The following is a 27,309-nucleotide window of genomic DNA, read 5'->3' on the forward strand; positions in this document are numbered from 1 at the left end:
ATATAAAAGCACACTAATTAATACAATTCTGAAATAGTTGTGTGAAAACTGCTGGTGTAATGCTTCCTGTTCTCTTACCATTTTTCTCTAGATAGCCAGTGGCCTGCTGATCACATTTGTGGCTTAAACAAAGTTATGCACCGAATTCCAGGTTTAGACATTTCCATGGCTGTTACAGATATTCACAAATCATAAGCAGTTGCTGCTCCAGCAGGTGCCCTGTTTCACCCACACCACTGCAGTTTCAGGTTCCTAGTTAAAGATTTCTTTGCCTTTCATAAGGTACTTGTATTTTAGAGGTATTGGCCTGAGAGCATCTCCAGCGTTACTGCCTCTGCAGTCTGCTGGCTTTCCCAGTACACAGTGTGGTGTAACAGCTTTTCTTTTCCTGCTGAACCAGGTGCTGCTATTCCATGACCAGAATTATGGAATTCATTATGAATACACCATTCCTGTAAACTACACAGCTGAAAACAGAAGCGAGCCAGAAAAGCAACAGGATTCCTTGTACATCTGGACACACAGCGGATGGGAAGGGTGCAGTGTGCAGTGTGGAGGAGGTAAGGCTCTTTGGAAGCTTGGGGGACTTGCTGTGCAGTGTCTGCAGACATCAGCTGTCAGAGAGGTACCTGCCGAAGACAGTGTTGCCAAAGCATGAAAGAAACTGGCCATGGGAATGGATATTGTCATTGTGAACTCAAAGGAGAGGTCAATCTCACCAGCTCTCCCAACTATCACCCACAGCCCCACAGTTAATTTTCACCCAGCAGTTTGACCAGGGTGCTGCTTTGTTGGCTCGTTAAGGTGGGCAGGGACTGCACCTGGAGCCGCGCTTCACGGATGGCTCAGGGCGCTGCACGCGTCTCCGTATCTCAAGCTTCCATCGCATTCTTGGAGCAGAGTTCTCACAGGTGTTCAGGCATGTTCACTGAGACACTTCCTTCCCCAGGGATGAAACAGGGGCAGTGCTGCTGTGACAACTGCTGGAGATTGCATCAGAAGCCCTTTCATGTGGGGTGTACTTTCTGGGAGTACATAAGCACAGTGCAAATCACACTTTGCAGATGGTCTCTGGGATGTGCTGAGACAGATTTGCTGAAACCCTGCAGGGAATTGATGCCTGTGAAACCAGAGACTGGTTTGTCAGCCACTGTCCATTGAATTTTCAGTGCTGGAAGTAGATTTTTTCCCTGAAGAAAATGGATCATTTCCATGCATTCTGGCCAGTCTTTCTTCACCAGCAGACCCAGTTATTTATCACATTATATAGCAGGAGAGAGTGCTCATCTTCCCATTCGCAGGCCCTCTGTTTACTGAAATCCTGGAAAAAATATTTCTGTAAGCAGAACTCACTTTAAAGTGGACACTTAACTTTTATTCATGTATCAAAACAATAATTTCTCAGAGCCATTAAATGCTCACATGAATGAGTAGGAAATTTGTTTGTGGCTCTCTTCATTTGTGTTGCAAGCCTGCCACAGGTTCAAATCAAATCAGTACCTGGCAACATAACTCCTGCCGGTAGGAGCTTGGATGGCAATTGATCTCACGTTTTTCCTACTTACCCAAGCTGGGGAGGTCCTTCTGACTCTCACATGCTTTTTTATTAACAGAATTTGAATTATCTTTTCATTACCTGCTGCAGATCATAAATAAACTCAATTTGGTGCAGACTCAGGATGAAGAAGAGGATCTCAGAAACCACAGTAATTAGCCCTAAGGCAAAGTCAGTGGTGCAGGGATGGCATTCTCCTTGTCACATCACTGTCAGCGCCCTGTGCCACAGCTTTCCTGATGTCACACAGTGGAAGGCTGAACCCTGAGGGCCACACTGCTGCATCTCCTGATGCACAGACAGTTTATGTGAGAAATCCTGACTCCTCCTGAGAGGGGTGTAACTGGCAGGATGTTAAAATAGTATATCTGAAGGAGCAGAAGATGAGAAATACATTGTTTTGGTGGCTGAATTTCACTCTTGTTGAAACACCAACAAGCCCAATTTATCACTCTTGAACCCTGGTCATTCCTTTTCGACCTGACTCTTCCTGAATCATAGAATCACAGAATGATAGGGGTTGGAAAGGATCTTGGGAGATCACCTAGTCCACCCTCCCTGACAGAGCAGGATCACCTAGGAAAGCAGCAAGAGGCAGCTGTCCTGTCATTATCAATCACCAAGGGATGGATGGTTGTGTGGTTTCAGCTTACAGAGCTGGCACATGTGTCCTGCTGTTACAGGGCACAGCAAGTTGTGGAGAGGAACCAGAAATGAAACCAAATTGTTTTCAAGGTTGTATTGGTATTAAACACTAAAAAGAGAAAGTTCACCATGTTGTTCCTGGGAAGCAACCAGTTTCACAATTACTAGGCAAAGATTTGTAGCTTTTCTGAACAAAAAAACACAAACAAACAAACCAACCAACCAACCAACCCCCAACCAACCAAAAAATAAACCCCACCACAACCCAGAACAATGCAAAGATAAGACAGAAGTGGGGAATAACATTTCTTGCAGAGCAGGTTTGTGGAGATTACACCTGCAGAGATAGGCAGGAGCTCCTAGCTTTTGAATTTTGGGTTTGTTCTTAGCCAGTGGCTTCTTTTTCCAGAGCTGGGTTTTATTTGCCTTGTAGGTGAGCGGAGAACCATCGTGTCCTGTACTCGGATTGTTAACAAGACCATGACGCTGGTGAACGACAGTGACTGCCAGCGAGTGACTCGCCCCGAGCCCCAGGTCAGGAAATGTAACACACACCCCTGCCAGTCACGGTAAGCAGTTACAAAGTAAAACCTAATAATCCTTTTCCTTCGCTGATCACCCATTTCCAAAGCCACCATCTGGTGGACACGGTGGAAGTGTCTGAAAGTATTGGGACACAGTGTTAGCCATAGTAACCAGCTGCAATATTCATTTCCTTTTGTTGAGCAGGTCAGATTTTCATTAGCTCAGAGTCCATTTAATTTGTGGCCAGTAAGCCCAGACTCCACGCAAGCTGCCTTCATGCATTGTTTGGGTACGGCTTTCTCTTCCTCTTGGCTGCCTCTTGCAGTGTGAAGTTAAATGAGAATGTAACTACTGCCAATCTAGCCTTTGGGTTTTTGAATCAGCACAGAGTAGGGGCTGATTAATTGTCAGTGCTACAAAAAATGCTTCAAACAACTCACAGCTACTCTAGGTGCCCTGCTGTACTGCATGCTTGAGCTGTATTAGCATAGTTTGGACTGGGAGTCTCTAGGCAGGGAGTATCCCTTCTTTGTGTGAGGTTTTACAGTGTCATGCAATACCTTCATAGTTTTGGAAACATAACTGAATCTTGATGAAGTTAAGAAACTATGATGAAAAACATCTTAGGTGCTTTCTCCTGTAAGGGTGCTTTTCTGCACCAGTTGGATGTAATTAGAGATCCAATACTAATAAGTTCTAGAAATCATAAAAAGCTCTTTTTTTAATTTGGCAAGCACTTTTAGCTGAATTAATATTGATCTGCATTGTATTAAAAAAGACATTTCTGGCCAACAAGACAAAACACAGGGAGGCAAATTAATTTGTTCCGTTTGTTAGCTGACAGAAAAATTCACTCTGCTCTGCCGTAATGCTGAGCATTGTGGAGTAGCGTAGACATTCCACTTTTGATAGTCGTTAGAACATAAAATCAAGTTAGGATAAAGCTCAGCAGTATCTAAATAAGCACATTCAAAACAACCTGCTAGCTGTTGCATCTGGTACAATCAGACAAGCCAGGGAAACGTCCCCACAAAGCTAATCCTGCTGGCAGAAACAACAGGGAAAATGAGAAACAGCACACCCTTCTAATTAGACCTGCAGTCTGATTAAAATGCCCTGAAGCAGGGAAATCCAGTGTCAGGTAATCCATCAAAAAAGGCCAGGCTCTTTCAGGTCTTGTTTTCTGTCTGCACTGCCTGTTTTTGCTGCTGTACAGCATTGTGGCCATGCTGCTTTCAGTGGTACTGAAAGGCACCACAACATACCCATGTGCTTCTAGGTGTGTAAAGAGAGCCTAGCCCAACCACTTCAAGGAGCTGTCATTTCCATGAGGAATTTTCCTAAATTCAGTGATGCTGGGACTTCTGTCATGTCCTTCTCGTTGAAAAACAGAAACAGGCAGCATCTGCTTGTGTTTCTGCCCTGGCATGAAATATTTCTTCTAGACCTTTTGTGAAGCTATTGGGAGGGGACTGGAGTGAGCCCAGGCAGGTATATGCAGAGGTTCCAGGTGGTAGGGATGAGGAAAAGCAACTTAGCTCTTGAAGAAGTGGTCGGCTTCTGCCTCTACTGGCTGAGAGCAACAAAGAGAAGTCTTGGCTATCAGATCTATTAGAGCCATGAGATGCACAGTGCTCTCTCTCAGTAGGACCTCCATGGCCACAAGCACTTGGTGAAGTCTCCTCTTTGTTGCACACTTTCACCGTGACATTGCTACTTCTCCTGGACAGTGACGGCGAGTTAAGTTAAATCAAATGAAAGAAAGACTCTGTTCCTATATCCAGGTGGTGTTCCTTTGAGAATTCAGGGCCAATCCTTAAATGTCATTCCAAAGTATCTCTTCTTCTGTGTGGAGCTTCCTGGCAATTCATAGCCACAATTTAGCACAGTTCTCCCCAGGAGCAATTAGCACCGGCACAGTGACACTCTCACTGTTTCAGGGCAATGACAGCAAACACCAAATATGCTTGGTACCCAGAAAGACCACAGAATCCCTATTGATGATCTGATAGACCACAGTCCCTTACTCACTTCATGTAGACTACACTTTCACACTTAACATGCTTTTAACTGGAAATATTTTCAGGAGCACATTCCCTGCGCCTCTGCAGAATTTAAATTTCCACTTGTGTTTGCCCACCCAGCTATTCAAAATGCATGCTTAGCATATTCTCTGACCAAGAACATCTTAAAGAACCATTCTCTTTCACCATGGAAATGCTTTTCTTAGAAGCCCTGAATTTGTTTTAGGGTTTCAAGTAAAATTATTGTAGCATCTTGTTACAATAAGGTCCTTTCCCATTTCCACTCAGACCTAAGCCCTTACCTGAGGTCAGAAGAAAGAACAATGCTTTCCTTTCTGTAGCAGACCTGCTCTGCGTAGTGCCTTTTGAACTACATTTATACTTCTATGCAAAATTTAAGAGAATCACCTTGTAGACGATTTCTCCCTAGGAAACAGTTTTATGGCCAGCCCAGGACTGGGTCACAGGACACTCTGTTTCTCTTTTGGGTGTGCTTCCATTCACTATCCCGCACTGTGCCTTTGCTTCCTCTCTCATTCCATCCATATTCTGGATTGCAGACTCTTTGGGACAGTGTGACATCATGTTGTATAAACAGAGGAAGAGGAGGAGGCTGTTGAGATTGCAACAAAAATAAAAAGCAATAAGCCACAAAAATAAAACCCAATAACTCCCATTATAAAGTGATCTGGAGGCAGGGGGTGGGAGGGAAAGTATGATATTGTAACAACAGCATCTTCCTACCAGCACGATCCCAAACTGCTTTGCAAATTACATAGTCCTTTGAGCTTCAGCCACCTCCTGGGAGAGCCAGATGATGTGGGGACAGTAGTTTCATGAGGCCAAGGAGAAGATTAGAAATCTGCAACTGCAACCCAGCATCTGAAAAAACCAAAGCAGGACTGAAAAAAGGCTAGGATACACTGACATGTTTTCAAATCAAACGTCAGAGCAGAGAATTTTCTGTAGGGTTTTGTTGAAACTGGCAAAAATAAAAGAATCTTTCATTCTTTATTATTGTTACTCTTTCACCTTTTAAAAAAAAGCCTCTTTTTCTTCCCATTTTATTATGTTCCTTGACCCTCTTTTTCCATTAAATTCTTTACAGCTTCCTTTCCTGTCCCAACTGCACCCTATTAGCACCTCTTTATTCTAATCCTTTGCCTAGCCCTTCAGATATTTTTTACAAACCCCTGCTGTAACCAGATGGAATCTGGATTCTTGCATGTGGTGTGTATGGGTTGTTTCCAGCACGCTGAACACCAACCCAAACATATAGGCAAGCCCAGCACTCATGTTGGCACGAGGCTCAGAAATCACAGATCACATCAGCTGTTATTACTGAAAACACAGGTCGGCCAGTGGCCACACACTTCAGCATGCATGGTTGGGTCTGTGAGTACGAAACTGCTTCCCTCCCATGCAGGAAGAGAACCAAACACACGTGAAATCTCCCAACTGCTAGACTTGTAATGGCTTGTGTGCAAAAGCTATTAATTTTCCTCCTCTTTGCTGTAATAGATTTTAGTAGAGGTTGAGTTCTTTCAGGGACCTGCTGAATATGTGGTGTTCCTACACAGATGCTTAACAGCAGGATAAAAGCCAGAAATCCCTGCCTTCGTCTACAGACAGCCACAGGAGAGCCGAGTCCTTGTTTTCACTGCTTAGCACTTGAATGTGTCTCCTGACCCCAAGTGCTGGTTTTCTGCTACCACCAAGCATGTTGTAGACTCTTTCCCATAAACTGATTTTGCTCCACAGCCTCCTTTCCTCACTGGAGGGCTCTCCTGTGACCTTGCTATTCATGTGGGTCAGGATCTTTTATTTCCAGCTTTAATTGTTGATGGTCATTTTTCAGCCATTTGTTCTTGCATCAGCTCTGTTCCTTTGCTTATGCAGTGTTTTCCCTCCCTAGCTCCTGCCGTGGGCTAAGTGCCACATAATACAGCAAAGCAGTGTATCTAAACCAATGTTTCTCCTCTTTCTGTCATTTTGCTGGGCTAAACCATTACTTTTCTTTAACTTCTTACTGGATCAGAGACTGTGCATCAATTCTTCATTCCCTTGGTCACCTTCTGTACTTTGTATTATTTAGAATTAAGTGCATAAATTGCCAGACTTGCATGGGGAATCCCAGTCTCAGTGCAGTGTAACTCTTACCCCGTTGCATTTGTGCTCTGCTGTCTTCTTTGGTGGTAACTGTTCTGAGACATGCTTTCTTCTTTTCGTGGCTGCATCATATTTGTGAGTTACAGTCATTCTAGATGTTTTCCTCCTCATTTGTTTCAACATATGAATCCTACTTCAACACAGAAATGCTTGTTATTAGTCCCTAAGCATACAACCTTGCCCTGTATGCTATTCATTTCCCTCCTGTCTCTGTTATTGCCATACTCAAGGTCACTCAGTTCTTCCTGTATGACATCCTAATCCTCTGGTGCATTGACGGTGCTTCTCGATTTTGTACTGTCAGCATTTCCCCTGATTGTTCTTGCTTTTGTGCCAAGGTCATTAATGAACATACTAAATTAGATCAAATCCAAGATAGATCTTTCAGGAAGTCCACTGATAACTAATCTAAATTCCTTTCATACCTGGTACTCCTTTACAGCACTAAACCAGGGCCAGTTCTCACCTATCCCGTGAATTACACCTTGATATCCATGTTTCCCAGCATATCACCAGTTTCTCCAACTTACATAAGCATTTCTAGTGCAACAAAGGGAGTTCTTTACTTATAACCAAATAGATTAAATCTACCACATTTCCTTTGTCTAGAAAAAGCAGTTATTTTGATCAAAGAAATACAGCCAGCAAGTTTTGGGTAGAGAATTCTTATGTTGCATCCTGTGTGCTTGGTTGTTACTTCCCTGCAAATCTGCTTTAAAACCTGGCACACTGAGATCAAGTCTGTGGTTCTGTGGATCACTTCTTTCTTTCTTATGTTCCCCTTTCACTTTTCCATCCATGGACTGGAATCTGACATTGTGCTCTCCAAGGGCTCAAAGATCGCAGTGATGCCCGCTGGGGAAAAATGAAGCCAGCTGCAGGAGTCAGCCAGGTCCCCAGCTTGCTCAGCACCTTGCCAGCCTGCCCCAAACGCTAGTGACCACTTAAAGCATGATGCCTCAGTGTGTGATGGTCAATAGTGCCTGTTGCTTTGATTTCTGGTCTGATTTAAACTCATGGTGCTTATCTGTATGACTTTTGCTGTCTCACAGTCTACGTCTCCTGTGAGACTCCACTGTACACCAGTGACAGTGCTCTGTTTAACAGCCCAATACAGGAATCAGGCTGTCTCCCTGATTCTGGTCAGTTTGCACCATGTTTATTTGGGTTACCTTAGGGTAGATTGGGAGCAGAGTGGTTTTCCATTTATTTGTGAGGTGAATCTTGCAAAGAGTAGAATTGAGGGTTGAGGGGAGCACTCTGATTGAAAACTCCCTGAGAATGTTAGGAAATTGCTTGCAGGGCTGTATGGAAATGATACAAACTGGAGGGACATACTGGAAGTGTCTGTTAACCAAAGGGAGATTGAGCTAGGCATTTAGTAGTTCCAAATGGGTATGCTCTTTCATTAACACAGTCAGACTCTTTTGGACCCTGTACAAATGTTTAGCATCAATGAGGTTCAATTGAAACGAGTTTAAAACCTTATCTGTGCCTTGTGCTAAGGAACATCTCCTTTGGTGTGTGTGATTCTGTGATTCTGGATTTGGCTACATGGAAAAAAACAGAAGGAAAAAAAAAAAGGCAGCCATAGGGAGAGTTTCAAATCATTTTAGCCTGGAAATCTGGCATAAATAGTAATGTTAGCACCCTCTGATCCAAGGAGGCACCACGTAAGAGCTCATTTTGAAGTACTTCCCAAAACCGGAGTTGGGATCTCTAGAATCGGTTTGAGCTTAATGACTTTGCCAGGGGCAGGCTGGACACCGTGTGAGACGAGGTGGCTGCAGGCGCGGAGCGAGAGGGCGATGCTGCGCCCTGGCGGCTGCTCCTCAGGGAGACCAACCTGCTCTGCCAAGCCTGGGCAGCTGCAGCGGGGCCTCGGCAGCTCTGGCAGCAGGAGAAGCCAGATGCTGCAGACCAGAAGGCCTGAGACACCTTTGCGCGTGGATAGCTGATGCCCTTTGTGGGCCCGTCTGATTGTCACCATCTTCTAGAAGGAGACTATATCCCCTGCATTCCAGGTTGTGGGCAGTTCATCAAGTGCAATAATTAGTAGTTAATTAGGTACTGAAAGACAAGGTATTGTCAAGCAAACCCAGCAGCTCAACTCAGTGAAGTAATTCTGGAAGAGAAGTAAGAGAAGGGTGGAAACAGACAGAGAAGAGAGTGAGAGTGGCCTAGTGGCTACTGCTACTTGCATTTCCCTGAGGTAATTCAAGATAACTTGCTTGAACATAGTCATTTTGCTATTCTTTTTTGCAAGGAGTCATGAGGCAGGTTTCTTAATTTCAGTGTAAACACTCAGGCTGGCTTACATCACAGTGTTCCCCATTGTAATGTTTGACTCAACCCTATGGCTGAGCATTGCCTTGTTTTAAAATGTTAAATGAACTGTGCTTCTTTGGTTTGAAGCTCTTCAGGCCAAGTGTGTCTTCACCCACAAAGAAGGATTAGCAGGATAATCTAGCAAAATATTGAATTGTGAAATTCACTCCCACTGCTGCTCTTCTTGCATCTTGTGGTGTGAGCTGAGGAAATGGCACAGCCTTCCTTGAAAGGCAAGGAATGGACCTAGACACCAGTTGTCCCATCAAAGATACACCAGCCATGGATCAATGTAGGGATAACTCACTGCAAAATGTCTCTGTGAGTACTGCTATTCTGTGTCTTGGTGTAGTGAGGCAGCTGCCAGCAAGAGGGACACCTACTCACCCCAACACCACACCGAGTCCTCCAAACCAGAGTGATCTGCTCACTTTGGGGAAGGGAGGAGGGTCAATCAGAGTCTTTCATTGGGAAAGGAACTTCCCAAGGTGCATGTAAATTCTCAAGCATTGTCCTGTGGCTGATCTTATAATTGGTAGGAAAGTTTTAAAAAGGTAAAGCTGTCAAAATGATAATCACTAAAGGGAAGAAAAGGCAAGCCGTGTGAGTTGGCAAGTCTGTTAGCAGAGTGACTACTGTACTGGAAAATTACGGAGCACTGTTTATAAAGGCAATCAGACAGGAATGTTAGTCTTGGAGTCCTACTTTCGACATCAGCAGCTGTATTATTCTATTAGATTCCTTGTGCTTTCTTCCCCCCAAAAAATTCCTTCTACTGACTGGGTGTGGCACAACCTGTTCCCCAAAGTAAGATTCACCTGATTGTTTTGACCCCAGTATACCAGAGCTGTGGAGGAGAGTTTCAGCAGTGTTCAGTGGCAGAGTGTGTGTGTCATGGAAATCAGGACTCCAGTTGGAAACAGTGTTTTCTTGCTTTTACATGTTCAAGCCTGAGCTTAGTGTGATAGCTGTAAGTAGAACAAATTACTGTCAGTTCAACATGACCGATTCTCAGAAATCTTTTTCCAGTTCCCCTTTCTAACATTACTCAATGTGAAATCCTGGCCCCGCTGCAAGTTGGTCTGAGTCCTGTCTAACATCAGTAGGGCCACGGCTTCACCCAAGGGCCGCAGGAAACTGAGTGACTTTGTTGTGATTTTCCATCACAAACTGGTACTAAAAGCAACCAGGGTAACTCCAGAGAGAGAGTGTACAGGTATACATCAGGGCAACATTCATATAAGCTAAACAAAAAGGAGTGCAATAAAAGCCCTTAGAAACAGAACCTCCGGATGACAGTGACAGCTTTTTCAGACTAGCTTGGTCTTGGTTAGTAGCAAATTTGCTCTGATACTTTATTCAGGAGTTGTACAAACTCCTAACCAGTTGTGGTTAAGAGCCTGTTCTAAATGAACGATTTCATAAAACAGAATGATCTGTTATGCAAATGTGTCTTGGGTCACATCTAAGCTATGGTTGTGAAAGGATGGAAATTAATTTCACTGTAGCACTGGTGGGGGAGGAAAGTAACACAATCCTTGTAGGTAGTGACTGCACGTGCACTTATGTTGAGTTAGTGGAACAGTCATCTTTCAGGCTTTGTGCAGGGCTTGAGACAGAAATAACCAGGTGACACTGAATGGGCTGCAATAGTTACCCTAAAACATGCAAGGACTTTATTTTATAAGAGACTACAAATCTCCAAAAAGTGTCCTCATGTCATTTGATTTCATCCTTCATCCCATCCTTCAGCCGTGACCCATTTAATCCCAAACCTTAGCCACAAGTCTTCATTTGCAGACACTCATCTCCCCTGGGTTTATCTGCAATACTGCTGCGGACAACCCTTTTTACCTAGAAAATGTGGGAGTCTTGGGCAAGCAGGTGGAAGGTATAATTCAAGGTTAATGACTAATCCAGACCACAGAAAGATCAAATGATGAACTGAACCTCCAGAAGGTATTTCAAGTTTGCTCCAGGGGCCTGCCAGATGAGTGTTGCCAAGCAGATTAGAAGAACTCCCAATTCCTTAGCAGAGATACTGAGAGGGCAGAGGGTGAGGAAGAATCAGAAGGCAAAGTTTTAAAACAGCCTTCTCAGATTGCATGCCCTACCCATCCCAGCTTTTTGATGCTACAGAAAAACACACCCTTCTGGGCATTTTTAGCTAGAAAGACAGTCACTGAGTGGGTTAAAAAATCTGTTCTTAAAAGCTCATCAGCTTCTTCCTGACTCTAACCACCAGCAGAGATCATAGAGATCATCTAGCCATTGAATCTTCTGTAGGGGTAGGATTACAAAAAATAATACCATGGATAAAGCCATCCCTGAGGTTGTGAGAAAGATGAGTGTGTTTATCACATAAATCAGTGCTTGCTGGGAAAATGAGAGGCTCTCCAGGGGTTCCAGCTAGAGCTCCCACATGGTCCAGCTGAAGACAGGCTATAACCTGGGAGGAGAAGAGGCAAACTGAAAAGATCTGTGGTGTCAAGCAATCCCTAAGATCAGTTTTACAGGCTTAAAACAGAACTGGAAGCTGAGTAATGTGTATGATATACACAAGGCTTAGTGTAGAACAGTTAATTGGCTGAGTTAATACAGAGCTAGCCTGGTCCTTTGAGTTAGAAGACTGGTACTATTTTTTGTGTTGTCATAGGAAAAATGCTTACCTTTCTTAAAAATGGAAAGTAAGTCTCATTCTTCAGCCTATCCAAGTGTGTTCAAAAGGTATAATGGCAGTGTAGAGAGGAAAATCTGTCTGTAGTATAATTTAAAAGTAACCATAATGTGATACTCTTTGTACATCACATTTCTCTTCCCTGTATTTGCCTTGCAAACAGTCATTATGCTGATGTCTTGCTGCACATTCCTTTACCAAATAGGAGACTGGCAAGAATTCTCATCTTTAATCACTTCACCCATAAATCTCTTGTCTTTCCACTTTGGTTGTGAGCAGTGTTCTGAAATAGAGCTGCAGTGATCCTGTGTCTTACAAGCACGAATATAATATTTTCAGCTGCCTGTGTTGGGGGTTTGATGAGAAGCATGGGGGACGATGAGGGCACTGCCAGTACTGCAGTACATAGGAGCCACATTGACTTGTTTGCCAGGTCATGTTTACAAGCCACTGAACCAGGCAGAGATTTCACTGAGAAGGTGAAATGTTGTAGCATCCCCTTGATCCCTTTGAAAATACAGTAGTAGTATTATCTGAACATTTAATCTGTCACTTGTCTCTAGGATGTGAAACTAAATGTTTACCACCACTTTTTAAAACTGCCTTTGATTTCTAAGTGTGTTGATTCTGTGTTAGCAGCAGTGGTCACAAGTAGGATGGAGTGAGCTGTGAGAGTTCAGAGATCACTTAGAGTAGAGCCCCACCTTACTTGTAACTACTGGGCTTGGATCAGGGATGGATGTGGTGGATCAGTAGCTGAACCTGGCCATACAGATGCCGCTGACATAAAAGCTGGGGATTGCATTTTCACTGTGGGCACAGCTTTGTGTTGATTCCTCAGCTTTTGGCTCATGCCCTGTCCAAACATTCTTCTCATGATGATGATGAGACTTGGTTTTTTCTGTGCCAGTTTTCCAGTTGCACTCTGTCATTTCTGTGCTAGAGTGGCACTAACTAGAGACCACTAACAGGGTAGAAACAAGGTGATTTCTCCCCTTCACAAGAGCAACAGCAACAAAAACTTTCAAAAAGACTTTTCCTTCCTGTAAGTCGTAGCCTGGCTTCTTGTGGCAGCTTGGAAACAGTTGGCACACTGTGTGCTGCCCATCCTAAATGCAAGCTCACAGACAGCCTCTGCCAAGAATGTATTTTTATCTTTTTCCTCTACTTTCAGTCTCTTTCCCTTTTTCTTTTGCCAGTAACTGTAGATCACAGTCAGAGCACAGTGCTGAAGTGAATATTAGTTCAGTGGAGCCTTTACAGAAACCCTTCCCAACCCTCTGACTCACATTCAGCTCATAAAGAAAACTCACCCTTTCCCCCTCCATGCCCTTGTTGAGCAGTTCCTTCACCCACATAGATAACTCCCTCCACATCTCTTTCTGACAGAGCCTGGATATTAATTTTCATGAACACTGATTTCTGCACTTCAAGGCTATTTTTGCCAGGCTTTCAGCCCTAGTATTCAATTGCCCAGCTGGCATTTTCCCGTTCCTGAAGCAAAATACCAAGCACTTGGCCACAGAGATGCCCCAAAACTACTGTCTAGAGAAACACACTTGGTGTCTTGCCAGCTGGTGCAGCCAACAGAAATTCACAGATGTATCTACTGCCTTAATGCACAGAAACACTTGAGTGGGGCCCTGTTCCACAAAGACAGGTGGCCAGCCTGCCCCATCCCATCCTGCTCAAACCGACTGGCTTCTGCCTTCACACAGTCATCAGTGCTGTCACACCAGGTCACCAGTCACAGCATTTGGCAAATTCATTCAGGATAATTGCACCAAATGAAGATGTTTCCACAAATTGTGCTGAACTGATTTTCCCTGCTTAGGAATGTTTGATTCTTTTTGGAGAAGTTATGCAGCAGTTTAAAAGCAGTGTGGTTAATAAGTTGGCACATCTAGTGCTCTACCTTGGACTGTGGGAGCCTTCAGCAAAATGAAATGGTATTTCTGAGTAGACTTGGGTTTGAGAACTCATTGTTTGAGCCACTTGTCATAATAGACAACCCAGGATTGGGTGACAAGTGAAAGATTAATGGTATAGGGATACTAATCTAAATGACAGTCCTAAATAACAGGCTGGAGGGGCAATTACCTGGTGAGAAGGCACAGCAGCCTTCCGGAGCACAGTGCCTGCACACTGCTTGTTCCACTCTTTCAGTTCATCCAGGAATGCTGTAATTACAGAGAGCATGTCCCTCTCTGACAGCTTGCAGGAAGTGTAAAGATAGATGCTGCTTGTCTTTAGGGAAATAATTTTTCCTCCCTACATACCTCCTAATCCAGTTTCTTAGGCATTTTATTCACTGCCTTGTAGCCCAGCTCTGACCACAGCACTGCTTCCAGCACTTGCTGGAGTCAGCGGGAACCTTTCAGTTGGCCTTGCACTGAGCTGGAAGGCAGTGGAGTAAGGTTGCTTCGTTTCCCCTGCATGCCCCCAGACAGACACTACTCACAGAAGCAGCACATTCCTCACTTTGGAGGAACCTGAACACCTCTCAAGGTTCTGCTGGGTGTTCTCCAAACATAACAAAGTAAACAACAACAAAAAACCTCATGTATTTGTTCCCAGCAGGCTTTGATCAAAGAGGAAGGAAATGGCAACTGCAATGTGCTTACAAAGCAAATTAACCCCAAAGGCTCAGAGAAAGGGTGGATATAGGGAACTACCTCCACCCTCACCCAGCCTGGGTTAGGGCACATCCTTGTGAGCTACAGTAGCTTTCAAATGACATTGTAGGATCCTTTCTGTAGGGAAAGGGTTGCTTTTTTCAATAATTCTTTAGTCTTGGCAGTTAAATGCAGTTCCCATTTTCTAAGATTGAACATGGCCAGTTGTTCTCCATTTTTGAGGGCCCTAATGCCATGACCAGAACAGATGAGATTCTGGTTAAACATCATAGAATCACAAAATTGTCAGCGTTGGAAGGGACCTCAAGGATCATCCAGTTCCAACCCCCCTGCCATGGGCAGGGACTCCTCACACTAGAGCAGGTTGCTCAGAGCCACATCCAGCTTGGCCTTCAAAACCTCCAGGGATGAGGCTTCCACCACCTCCCTGGGCAACCTGTGCCAGTGTCTCACCACCCTCATGGTGGAGAACTTCTTCCAATCTGAATCTACCCATTTCTAGTTTTGCTCCATTCCCCCTGGTCCTATCACTCCCTGACACCCTAAAAAGTTCCTCCCCAGCTTTCTTGTAGCCCCCTTCAGATACTGGAAGGTCACAAGAAGGTCTCCTCAGAGCCTTTTCTTCTCCAGACTGAGCAGCCCCAACTCTCGGTCCATCTCCATAGGAGAGGAGCTCCAGCCCTGTGCTCATCCTCGTGGCCCTTCTCTGGCCCATGGCAGTCAGATGATCTGAGTGTGATGGCAATAGAGCACCACTGAAGAACCCATAAATCTAGGAAGAGCTGCCCATTTCTCACTGTGTTTAAGTGAAGCATAATGTTTTATCCCATCAGTTTTTAACCATTCCTACTCCAATTCCTTCACAGGTGGGTGACTGGCCATTGGAGTCCTTGCTCTGCTACTTGTGAGAAAGGTGTCCAGCACCGGGAGGTGACTTGTGTTTATCAGCTACAAAACGGCACCTACATGAACACAAGAGACCTCTACTGCCTTGGCAACAAACCAGCAACAGTACAGAGCTGTGAAGGACGGGACTGCCTTTCTATCTGGGAAGCATCAGAGTGGTCAAAGGTGAGACTTGGTTCAAGAAAGGAGCCAGGCTCTGCACAGCTCTCCATACGCTGGTCCTAATCCAGCTAAGTGCTTAAAATCAAGCATGTTCTCATGGTCAGTGTACTCAGTGCCTCACAGTATGGAGGTACTGGTAGGGCTGTCATTTGTCAAGATGATCACTTTGGAGCTGAGATTTGTATTCCATACCAGATGAGTTGAGGCAGGTTTGACATGTCACGCTGTGGCAACTATATCTTACCACCTGAAAACTCTGACCAGCAAGGAAAAACATTTCACTGACCTCAGGCCAGAAGTGTAGTAACCCACCAGGGCTCCTGGCTCCATTTAAATGTGGTATGAAACAAGTACCAGATTTATCAAAGCACTTGTGTTTTACAGAGAAAGGTCAATCTTTGGGTCTTATGCAGCCTTCTGTGTAATTCCAGGAACTTGGAAAAGCTGATTATACTTTGTGTAAAAGGTTCATCTCCACATACCTGCAGCATTCAGAAATTGTTCTCAGCTATTAAAATGCATTTCAGATAGGAATGATGTGTGGTCTAGGCAGCTTGTGCTCTGTTAAGCAACTGAGTGAACTGGGAGTATGCCCACCATCTGTGACCAGGACTCAGCTAATACAGGGCAACTTTGTACCTTGTGAGTAGCAGTCCTACTAGGATGCCCATGTTCGTTTTGGTATTGTATCTGAATGAAAATCCTCTCGCTCACGGTGCAGTGCTTGCAGCTCCTCCAGGCTCATTCCAGGCTCTGGTGCTGCAGGACTGTCCAGCAACAGTAATTCCTGTGGGATGAACCTTTTCTGGGTGTTCATCTCTAATTTGAGCCAGTGAGCTCCTGTTTAAAACACTGTTGAAGAGCTTTGGTAAAATGTTATTGTTAGAGATGTGCTTAGTGGTCACAGAAGCTCAGGATACAAAGAGATCTTGCACTGAGGAACTCCTAACAAACAAATGTGATTCCATTGTCCACCTTTTGAACAGGAAATCTCTGTTTGCCGAGTGAGATGGTTGTTAAGTGAGAGTGGTGTTTCCTTTCAGAAGGATGCTCTATCTGCTCACTAATGCATGAGATTCATTTCCTTTCTGGGTTCTTTCATTGCGAGAGATGTAGAGAAACACACCAAAGTTTCAGCAAGTAGTCTGAGAGATCTCTTGTGTTACGGAAGTAACCCTTTCAGGTGATGTCTTGTTTATTTCTTATAGCTGACCACAACTGGGGCTGTTAGCCTGGAGAAGAGAAGGCTCCAGGGAGACTCTATAGCTACATTTCGGTATCTGAAGGGGACCTACAGGAAGGACTGTTCAGAAGGACTTGTGGTGATGGAATGAGGGGCAGTGGTTTGAAACTGGAGAAGGGCAGATGTAGGTTAGACATAAGGAGGAAGATCTTTACAATGAGAGTGGTGAAATAATGGAACAGGCTGCCCAGAGACATTCATGATCAGACTTGATGTCGCCCTGGGCAGCCTGCTATAGTTAGAGGTGTCCCTGCTCACTGCAAGGGGGTTGGACAAGATAACCTTTGAGGGTCAATGCAATCAGTAAATCTGTGAAACTATTCCTGGGGTGCAATTCCTGCCTGGTTTGCATGCAGAACTTTCCCTCGGGTCTTTTGTTAACAATTGCAGATACTTCTCTCTCCTCCTTATGAAATGAAGCAAGTCAGGTTAGAGAAGACTTTGGCCAGAGTGGAAATCTTCTGTATTTGTGGCCATGTAACTCATTTGGAAATATATCCTATTTGTAGATCATTTTTTCAGTAACCGGTGTACTTTTCCTTTGATAAATTTACTTTCTTTTTGTTGGGCCTGTAATTGCCCTGTTGTGATTTACAATTCATTCTTATTCTGGCACATTTCTAGCACAGTTGACTCCAGGACACATTTGATGCTCTGCCAGTTTAAACACTTGTCATAACTAGGAATTTCTTTAGTGGTAATCACTTTAATCCTTAATATTTTAATCTGGTGTTGTGCAGTAAACATCACAGAGGCGTATCATTTTAGAAACGAATTTCCTCGTGTATGTTTTGAACTTTTTTCTTTCACAACAAAAAACAGTTGACCACATTGATGTCTGGTCCCCAGTCAAAAAATGTGTGCTTTGAAAGCAAATTCCAATGTGATCTTCATTGTGGAAAAAATTAAGTTCCCTTTTCATTGCCAAAGGCTTGAGATTGTTTTGGACAAAGTACTGCTCAACGCATTTTTAATGACAAAAATAGAGACTGTCAGGGAAAGGTGAATGTTTCTACTGTCAGGGAACGAGAGCAGAAAAAAGTAATGTAGATTTCCTTCAAATAAAGGAGCTGTATCTTAACTGCAAAGTTGTGTTGCTCCTTTACAAAGCCTCCTGGGATCTGACTAAGTAACCTGTTAATAAAATCAGACCTAATGGTCTCAGCTGGGCACTTGGGGACTGCACAAAGTAATTTGTAGACTGCTCCATTGCAGAATCTCTGTAAAATCTGTATGCTAAGAACTTCCTCATGAGAAGTGAAGACTTGAAGAAAGGGAAAAAAACAAAGAAAAAAAAGAAAAAAATCCCCCACCACCCTTCAAGAGGGTGATTTATATGGGACCACCAAAGAGCTGTTGGAAACCTTTTGCAAACGCTGTTTTGTCTAGGAAAGTATATGCACTATTAATCTGTGAGTGACTTAAAAGCTTGTGGGAAGAACAAACAGTTGGTGTTTTTCCCAGACTTGCTTGTAAAACCCACCTAGAGATTTCCCCTACTATGAAAAATACTCCCACTTCAGTTTGATTCACTCTGAGTAAATTGGACCATTTGAAAGGTTTCATGTAGTGTGCTCTGGAGTATGAGATGAATGAGGGCAACCCGGAGGAGCCCACCCTGAGGACCGCAGAAAATGATATCAAATTTGGAGCAAATTCATGGCTTTAAGCTGCCATTTAGGGAGCTCCATCTTGGGATCTCTGGCAAGTCTTGTGCTCTGAGGAGTCCAGCAAAGCAGTTTCTGGAATTCTGCACAGCCCGGAAGAGCTCATCCCTGTATCTAGAAGAACTCTGTCGTTGTGCTTGCTACAAAGAGGTTACATCTGTGAGGAGGTCACGCCATGAGCCACACATAGTAAATGAAGTGGAGGGTTTCCCAGATTTTCAAGAAGTCACTTTGTAGTGCTCTGAAGTATTTAAAGGCATGTCTGTTTGCTTGCCAGCTCATAAACGCTTGTCACTCATGTCCTTAACAAGGCCAGCAGGTCAGAACTGCCGGGCTTGTATTTGTAAGACGGTTAGACAGGCATGCTGAGATTTGTCCATTTGATGTAATTTATATCAAGCTGATGCTTGTTTCCAGCACAGACCCCCTGGATGGAGAGGCTTCTTGGAATATGTTCAAAAGACCTCACAGAATATCTCATATCTTCACTATTTATTCAGTGTCAAATCAACTGTCTTTTGCATGCTGATCCCCTGAAGGGGAGAACTTGACATGACAGAGGAGGTTAGTTTTTAATCTCAGTTGGTACTTATATCGTTTTTCCACCCACCTGTCCCCAGTGGCTCTTCAACAAAATTTCTCACTCTTAACCACTGCAGTGGCATGAAAATGAAGAGCAGAGAGGCTGGCTGTGCTGCTGTGTAGTGGTAGTGGCCTGTGCTTAGAGGCTGTGACACGCTGGCAGCTCTGTTACTCTGTTACCAAGCTGGGTATTTCAAACACATTCTCCTTCAAGTCCGTGCCGGTGTCCTTTTCCCATCTCAATACAGTCCGTGAGATCGAGACAAATTCTCCAGTAAATAAGAATTTCCAGCCAGCCACTGGCAGAGGTAATAATGGGTGACCAGACAGCCCTACTCTTCATATAATACCTTCATAGTGCCCAGGCACAAAAACACCTGTGCAGAGTTTGTGCTCACTCCCATGGATGTTTGTTAGAGTGCCCAAATGTTTGAAGCAGATCTTCCTCAAGTGACTGATTCTAGCAGCTCTAGCAGCCTGCTGCTTTCTCAGAGGACTTCAAGCAGCCCTTGCTTATGCTGTTTCTGTTGAGAAGTTTTGTCTTTCATCTCTGCTGATGTCTGTGGCTAGCCTGGGGCCATGGCTGGAAGCTGATCGCAACATTGTGACTCACTCAGTAGTGCCTCTCCCGGACAATCCTCTAGGAGCACTCGAAATTCTTCAGAACTAACACGGTGATGAGCATTTGGCAAACCTAAGAGTGAAGGTCATGGACATGTTTCACATGAGAACATGTGTAAGAACTGTGACTTCCCCATGCTATGCACAAACTGTATTGTAGAAATGTGTTTGTAACAGTGGTCTCTGATTTAAAACTGCATTTAGCACTATCATTTTACTCCCGTGATACATGGAGGGACTGTGGCAGCTGACACAAGTCAGTGTGTCCTTTCTCAGTACGAGTGATGAACTCTGAAACACAGGATTTACTGGGGTTTTTCCATCTGTAACATCAGCTCTAGCAAAGCCACAACAGATATTTTTCAAAGAAGGCTGGTTTTCAGAAATGCCATTTGTCCTAAGTGACTATTTCCCAAACAGATCTCGTGTTTCTCGATTAATCTCATGTTTGAAAGGGCTGTACGTTGTGGGGAGAAAATCTGGTGGGTTATCGCTTTTCCTCTGGGTTGATAAAAGCAGCTTTTCCTTTCAGCTGTGTCACAAGATAAAAGTTATCATTTCTAGGCATCATGTAACAGCAAACAAACACCTGTTGTATTGCAGTGCTCAGCAGACTGTGGCAAGGGGATTCAGAAGAGAACAGTGACGTGCACAAACTCTCAAGGAAAGTGCGATGCAGCCACCAGGCCAAGAGATGAAGAAGAGTGTGAGGATCACACGGGCTGTTACGAGTGGAAAACTGGTGATTGGTCGAAGGTACCAGTGAGCACTACATGGTATTTTCTTTCTAAGTGCAAAGATGTTTGGAGTGCTGTTCTTCTGTGTGGTGTCTGCATTAATGTGCAGCTGAAATATTTAGTATCATAAATGTTTGGGGATGTAAAGGACCTTAAGCATCCTCTATTCCAACCCCCCTGCAGTCAGCAGGGGCATCTGCAACTAGAGCAGGTTGTTCAGAGCCCCAGACAGCCTGACCTGGAATGGTTCCTGGCATGGGGCAGCTCCCACCTTTCTGGGCAACCTAGGCAATCCTGTTTGGCAAGAAAGGGTTTCACTGGTTTTGATTGGAGGTTTTACTGAGATTTCAACTTGCCCCTTTTGCCATTTGTAACCCAAACATTGCAAGACAGGCTAATAGATATGACCCAGGCAGTCTGAGAGAAGTGTATTCCAAAGAGGCAGGAATTGAATTTCATGCTATTCTGGGACCTACACAGCAACTCCCTGAATGGAGGTGGTAGTGAGTTGGGGTTCTGCTTCTAGCTACTCTCAGGTGATAGACTGAGAGGGCATGACCTGAAACTCTGCTAGGAGAGGCTGAGGTTGGATATTGGGACAAAGTTTTTTCCTGCAAGAGTGGCCTGGCATTGGAACAGGCTACCCAGGGAGCTGGTGGAGTCACTGTCCCTGGAGCTGCTCAAAGAAATGGGTGGATGTGGCACTTTGGGACGTGGTTTAGTGGCCGTGGCGGCCTTAGGTTGACAGTTGGACTTGATGGTCTTAGAGGCATTTTCCAATCAAAACAATTCTATGATTCTGTAGTCCAGCCCTAGACTTGCTCCACCCACCTGAAATGAAAGGAGGACATAAATTTAAGGACAGAGCCAAAACCATCAGTCCCTTCCTCAGGGCTGAGTTTTACCTTCACTTAGGCCTGTCTGAACTTAGCCTCTCCTGTGACATCAGTGGAATTAATTCCTGAATGCAGTGGATTAAACCAGAGCAGAGTCTGCCTTCTATTTGCATTCTGATCTTCAAGTAGCAGGTAGTCTTGCTTAGGAAAGAGGCCTGGCAGTGTGAGAAACTCACCTTTGCCAGTGGTGTTCGTAAAGCCTCCTTTACATTACTGACTTCATATCTGCATAAAGAGCTAAAATTTCCCAGGAATATTATATTCCAATTTGAGTTTATCTTGTCTGTGTAGCTGTGCTGCTCCTGAAACAGAAAGCCTACTATGCCTTCTGGAAAGTACAGCATGTGCAGAAACCACTGGGACACAGGAGCTGCGTTTTGCTTTCCAGAAACGCAAACTCCAGCAAGCAAACTGCAGTGAAGCAGAGGCCCATGATGGGCAGACTGGTTTATCTCCACTTGCTGTTCTTCTTTTTGCTTTCTTCTTGTCTTTTTTTGCCATGTGATTAATCATCACAAATCTTTGTAGCTGTACTCTGCCATAGATGCATTACTTGAATGGTGTCGGTGCTGGAAAACGCATGAAGAGCCTGGCACATCCAAACGGTCTGCATTTCTGCTGAGCCAGGAGCTTGTGTCACAGAATGGTTTAGAGTATCAAACATTCTTTTATTCATAGCCTGGCACACAGAGTCCCTGCAAGGTGGCCAAAACAAACAGTGCCTGTGTGTTAACAGGTGAAATAACATTATTTATTTATTTGTGGAATTTTCAAAGGTTTTGGCATGCAAATTGCCCCGGATTCCCTTTATGGGGAGGAATATGGAATAGCAGTTAGCTTTGTATTCACTGATCATGTGGATTGGAAGTTCAGTATTGAAAGAATGGCTCTAATCTGATAAAGATTTTGGCTCACCGCTAGAAAATCTGTGGTCACGCTTTGGTGACAGTAAATAGTATTGGTGGTGGATGTAGTGTCTGCACACGAGCAGGGCAGGAGCAGTGCAAAATCACTTCTTAGCTGCAGTTCTGAACTCAGGATGAAGATCCTGTGCAGGAGGGCACAAAAAATCTATGTGCTGCAGGAGTGGCCTGCTTCTCTCTGCTTCCCAAGAATTTCACCCCATGTGAGTTCAGCAGGATGTCCCTGGACCTAGATTTGGTTTATAATGAGATTTAGAATTCTAGATGTATTGGTTAACTCCGACTGGACATTTAGATCACACCATTAAATTCTTATTCTCTGAGTAGAGTGGTAAACAACTGGATTGCTAGAAAAGGGTATGGGTAGATACAATTGTTTGAAGAACTTGTATTGTCCCAGCATTCCAGATAGCTGAAGTGTTTGGTGTGGAATTCAATTCTTCACAAATCCTGAGCAAAGGATTCTCATCAAGAGGATCTGGAAGCTTCGATGCTTAGTCTTAGGGAGAGAGCCTTTACAGCTCTCGGCAACAGCTTTTTGGTGTTGTCTGGCTTAAAACAGTTCCTCCTTTAAGGAGAAACACAAAGACTGCAGCAGTTAGATTACAGTGAGCTCTTTAAACTTCATACTTCCAGGGCAAAATTCCACTGTAAAACATTTGTTCCTGGTGCTGTAAAAATCACTGTGAGAGATTTTTGTGCTGACTAAGATGGAAACTTTTCCTATTAATACAAATTGATCTCAGAACAAGCAACAACCTTTTGCAATTAATGCACTGCAAGATTTAACTAACAGTAGGAATTATCACAGATTAAAATGAGAGGTTTGGATGCTTTATGTGCAAACAGCTAGCATGGTGGTTTGGCCCCCAATCCTTAATTTCCCAGACCGAGATCACCTGTAGAAGTTATAGAATAGAATCATTAAGGTTGGAAATGACCTTTGAGATCATCAAGTCCAACCATTAACCTAACACTACCATGCCCACTAAATCATGTCCCAGAGTGCCCTATCTACACATAGAATCATAGAATCAACCAGGTTGGAAAAGATCTCAGAGATTGTCAAGTCCAGCCTATTACCTAACACCTCATGAGTAACTAAACCACAGCTTCAAGTGCCATATCCAATTCTTTTTTTGAACACCTCCAGGGATGGTGACTCCACCATCTCAGGCCAGGATGATGTTCCCCTGAAGTAGAAGCTTTTGGGTTGGACAAGTTAGTTCCTAACACAAAGGTCTGCCTTTTTAAGAGTTAAGTTGAAGTGCAAGACACTGCAAGTGGAAGAGGAAAGGCTCAGTTAGCTCTGTACCAGTTAGCTCTGTGCCAATTAGCAGATGTACCAGACACAATCCTAGACCAAGTCCTCTCTGCATGAGGCAAGAGATTTACTTTGTTGTTGGTCTATGGTGGACCAAGAACAGTTGGGTGAAGAACCAAATAGAAAAGACAAAGCAAGACAAACCAGAGCAAAAAGCGTGGAGGACATTAGCTTGCTTTGCCAGCACTAAAGGACATGCTTCAGAGGACGAAAGACTTTACAGTTAATCCCTAAACCCTACTTAGACCTCCCCCAAAAGGCTTTGCTGGTTATTCTGAGCTTCCTCTGGGCCAGGGGAAAGTGAAAGCTTTGAGTTGCCTTCACTCACAACTCATTGCCCTGCAGCAGTGGGGTCCTGTGCCAGTCAGGCAACCCCTGGGAGCACATTTAAAGTGGCTGGGACAACGATTGCTGCACTCTGTAGTACAGTTTACACTCAGGTGACCTGGGCCACGGAGAAAAACACAGGGTAGCAAGGGACACGGCGTGTTCTAGAGGCACTGGCACCAGAGCCAGGCTCCTACGTGTCACCAGGTATCACTCTGCAATAATCCTTCAAGCACATCATGGCACAAACCCAACACCAGCTAAAAAAGAACTTGGCCTCCAGTTCTGCAAGGTTTTGTCAAGGCTTCCCTATAGCTCTGAGAATCAGGTAACGTCCTTCTGTGAATTTAGAATCACAGAATGCATCAGGTGGGAAGGGAGCCTCGAGGGTCGTCTGTGGTCAGCAAGGACATCTCCAACTAGATCAGGTTGCTCAGGGCCACATCACGTTTGACCTTGAATGTCTCCAGGGGTGGACCTTTCATCACCTCTCTGGGCAACCTCTTCCAGGATTTCACCACCCTCATTGTGAGGAATTTCTTCCTAACATCCAACCTAAATTTACCTTGGTCTAGCTTCAAACCATTGCCCCTTGTCCTATCCCCACAGGCCCTTCTAAACAGCCCCTTCCCAGCCTTCTTGTAGGTCCCCTTCAGATATCAAAATGCTTCTCTAAGGTCTCCCCAAAGCCTTCTGCAGGCTGAACAGCCCCAACACTCCCAGCCTGTCCCCGTAGGGAAGGTGTTCCGGCCTCCTCTGGAGCTGATCAGAGGGCTGGAGCACCTGTCCTGTAGGAGATTTACAAGAAAACATTCAAGTTCTGAACAGATCTGAGCAGTTCTGAATCACCACATCTTCCTGGGCGGCAGAGCAGAGAGAACTGGACCCAGAGCAGTCTGGAGCGAGAGGGAAACAAGGCTGTGGTGTGAGCATGCTGGGGACAGCAGTGGCAGCTTCAGAGGTGGGTTAGACGTGAGGGAGCGACTGGTTTGTGACCGTCCATCACTCACCAGAGCCACAGTGACAGAACTGAGGTGGGCTGGGGTGGCCTTATGAGCTGAGTGACAGCACAGGCAGTGGCTCTTCCCCCAGCCAGGGCTTTTAGTGTCATGAAGATACCAGCAAGTCACAGAATCACAAAAACATTCAGGTTGGAAAAGACCCTCAGGATCACCAAGTCCAACCAAGAACCCTACTCTACAGGGTTCACCCCTAAACCATGTCCTCAAGCACCACATCCAAACGACCTTTAAACACACCCAACCACCTCCCTGGGCAGCCCATGTAAGGGAGAGGCCAAACCTCATCTAAAAAGTCAAGTCCAGATACAACTTGTAAATAGAACAGGCTGTTTGGATGGTGGGCACAGACTGTTATTTTTATATAATCATTAGTAGTATTTACAGGCTACATGGGCTCTGGGCTTGAGAAGACATTAATTCCCCCAGGAGCTCCAAGCCCTATACAAATAAGTCACATCTGACAACAAAGGATGTAGTCATCCTATATAAGATCTTAGCTTCTGTTGCACTCAGACCGTGCAAGAGTGGGCAGCTCAAAATCTGTGCTAGGCAAATGATGTGTTTATGTTCTCAGACCCTGGATCCACTTCTGTGGATAAGAGGTGAGGGCTGGAGGCATGGCTGCAGTGACATTTAATCTGCATGTGCCAGCCAAAACCTTGTCTGCTGGCCACTGCCTGTCCCTGCTCTGAGCCAGAGGAACTGTGTTCCTTTTTCTGACAGGTTTGTTTGCAGTTAGTCCGAACTGCCTTTTAGAGCTGTGGAAAGCATTTGGAGCTAGCTGAGCAGATCCAGCAGCCTTGGCTGTGGTATTTGTCTGTTTCCTGTGTGTTTGCAGCATGTTTCAAGAGCTGATAGATCCTAGTTCACTTTGCACAGGACCAGCTCTCTAAAGTCATTGCAAAGGTCTTTGAGGTTACCTTTGCTAGTTCTGTGATGAACAGGCAATTCTAGAGACAGAGCATTGTTCTGTTGCTAGTAACCAATCTCCATTACCACTGCTGTTAAACTTGCAACTCCTTTGCACTATTGCAGCTTCTCTTTTACAAAACTCCTTTTCTTAAAGGGATATAATGATTATTTGTTAGCACAAACACAGCATTCATATCATGAGTTCTGTCACTAAACTGTTCCTGGCCCAAGAGCCTTGCAACCTGGTAGACAGACAGATTGCACAGTAAGAGACCCACTGAAGGTGTTAACCTGAGATGATTTTTTCCTATTGCCTGTGTTCTTCAGAATTGCAATTCATGCCATTACCCTTTTTCATATGTGATGTAGTATACAAATGGGAGTCCAGGCCATCTGCCATTCAGTTGTTCCTTCCAAAAGGAAATTCCACATCCAGTTTGCTTTCAGCTAAAGAAACAAACATCTCATGCAGTCATTCTACTTTGAAATAGTTCCTCCTTGTTTGAAATTTGAGCTGCTGAATGTTCTAGCACTGGAAGCATTTTTACATTTTTGTTGTAGCTGTGCTAGCCTCAAGAACAAACCTGGGTTGCTCAGTTTCCCAGTGCTTGCCTGAGGCTCCCAGGCTGCTGAGAATGTGCCTCTTGATGCTTTAGCAAGACAGTAGTTCATTCTTTCATGATGAATTGTATTTTGCTGACAAACCTTATGTCAAGGATTTCACCCCTGTGAAGAATGCAGGCAGGCAGTGAACAGAATGTATCTTCATGTATGTGGCTCTCCAGGAGGCTTAGCAGGACACACTACCTGACTACCATTTGCTGCACTTGAAGGGAGCAGCTCAGTTCACAGCTGCAGGACTCTGTCTTGAAGTCCACTTTGACTCAAGCTGTTGAAAACTTGTTCAGAATGATGTGGGGGTGCACTGCTGGCTTGCTGCAGGGAGGTTCAGGCTTGATGTACTGGCTAGGAGTGGTGATGACAATGATCAGTTGTGCTTCAAGGTGAGCAGCACTAGGGGCTGCTTTCTATCTACCCAAGGCTCTCCCTGTGTCCTCAGCGCTCTCCTTTTCTGCTCTAGTAATAGTGTAGCTGGGAAAGCACTCAGGTGCAAATGGACAGGCCAAGGCTGTGTTTCTTGAGTTTTTTCCTCCAGCTGGCTTTTGGACTCTTCTAGGGTAGAGCTGAAGAGGCAAGATTGTATAGCAGGAGCAAGTCTCCATAAGATTTGAATGGGGTTTTCTTGACTGTTTTCTTCATCGTTTCACTATTTGAGATGCTTCAACACACTATTTCTGTCCTGTGACTGAAACAGTCAATGAGCCAATAGCTCAAATGGTTGAGGGTTCCCAGTTTCATTTATTTGGACTATTCTCCTTTTCACTGGTATAATATCAAGGAAAGTAGAATTGGGAGCAGGGTGCACTA

At 44.5% G+C, this 27,309-nt stretch overlaps 1 protein-coding gene across 1 annotated transcript in view; it reads left to right on the plus strand.

Moving 5' to 3' along the window:
- ADAMTS17 (ADAM metallopeptidase with thrombospondin type 1 motif 17) overlaps positions 1-27,309 on the plus strand; it is a 177,585-nt gene that overhangs the window by 135,436 nt on the left and 14,840 nt on the right. Inside the window, exons 19-22 of the mRNA XM_054168852.1 lie at positions 401-560; positions 2,634-2,769; positions 15,426-15,630; positions 20,344-20,496. Of these exons, the coding sequence (XP_054024827.1) occupies positions 401-560; positions 2,634-2,769; positions 15,426-15,630; positions 20,344-20,496 (654 nt within the window). The remainder of the gene's footprint in view (positions 1-400; positions 561-2,633; positions 2,770-15,425; positions 15,631-20,343; positions 20,497-27,309) is intronic.

The sequence above is a fragment of the Dryobates pubescens genome, chromosome 17 (assembly GCF_014839835.1).
Source record: "Dryobates pubescens isolate bDryPub1 chromosome 17, bDryPub1.pri, whole genome shotgun sequence".
NCBI classification, from domain to species: Eukaryota; Metazoa; Chordata; class Aves; order Piciformes; family Picidae; genus Dryobates; species Dryobates pubescens.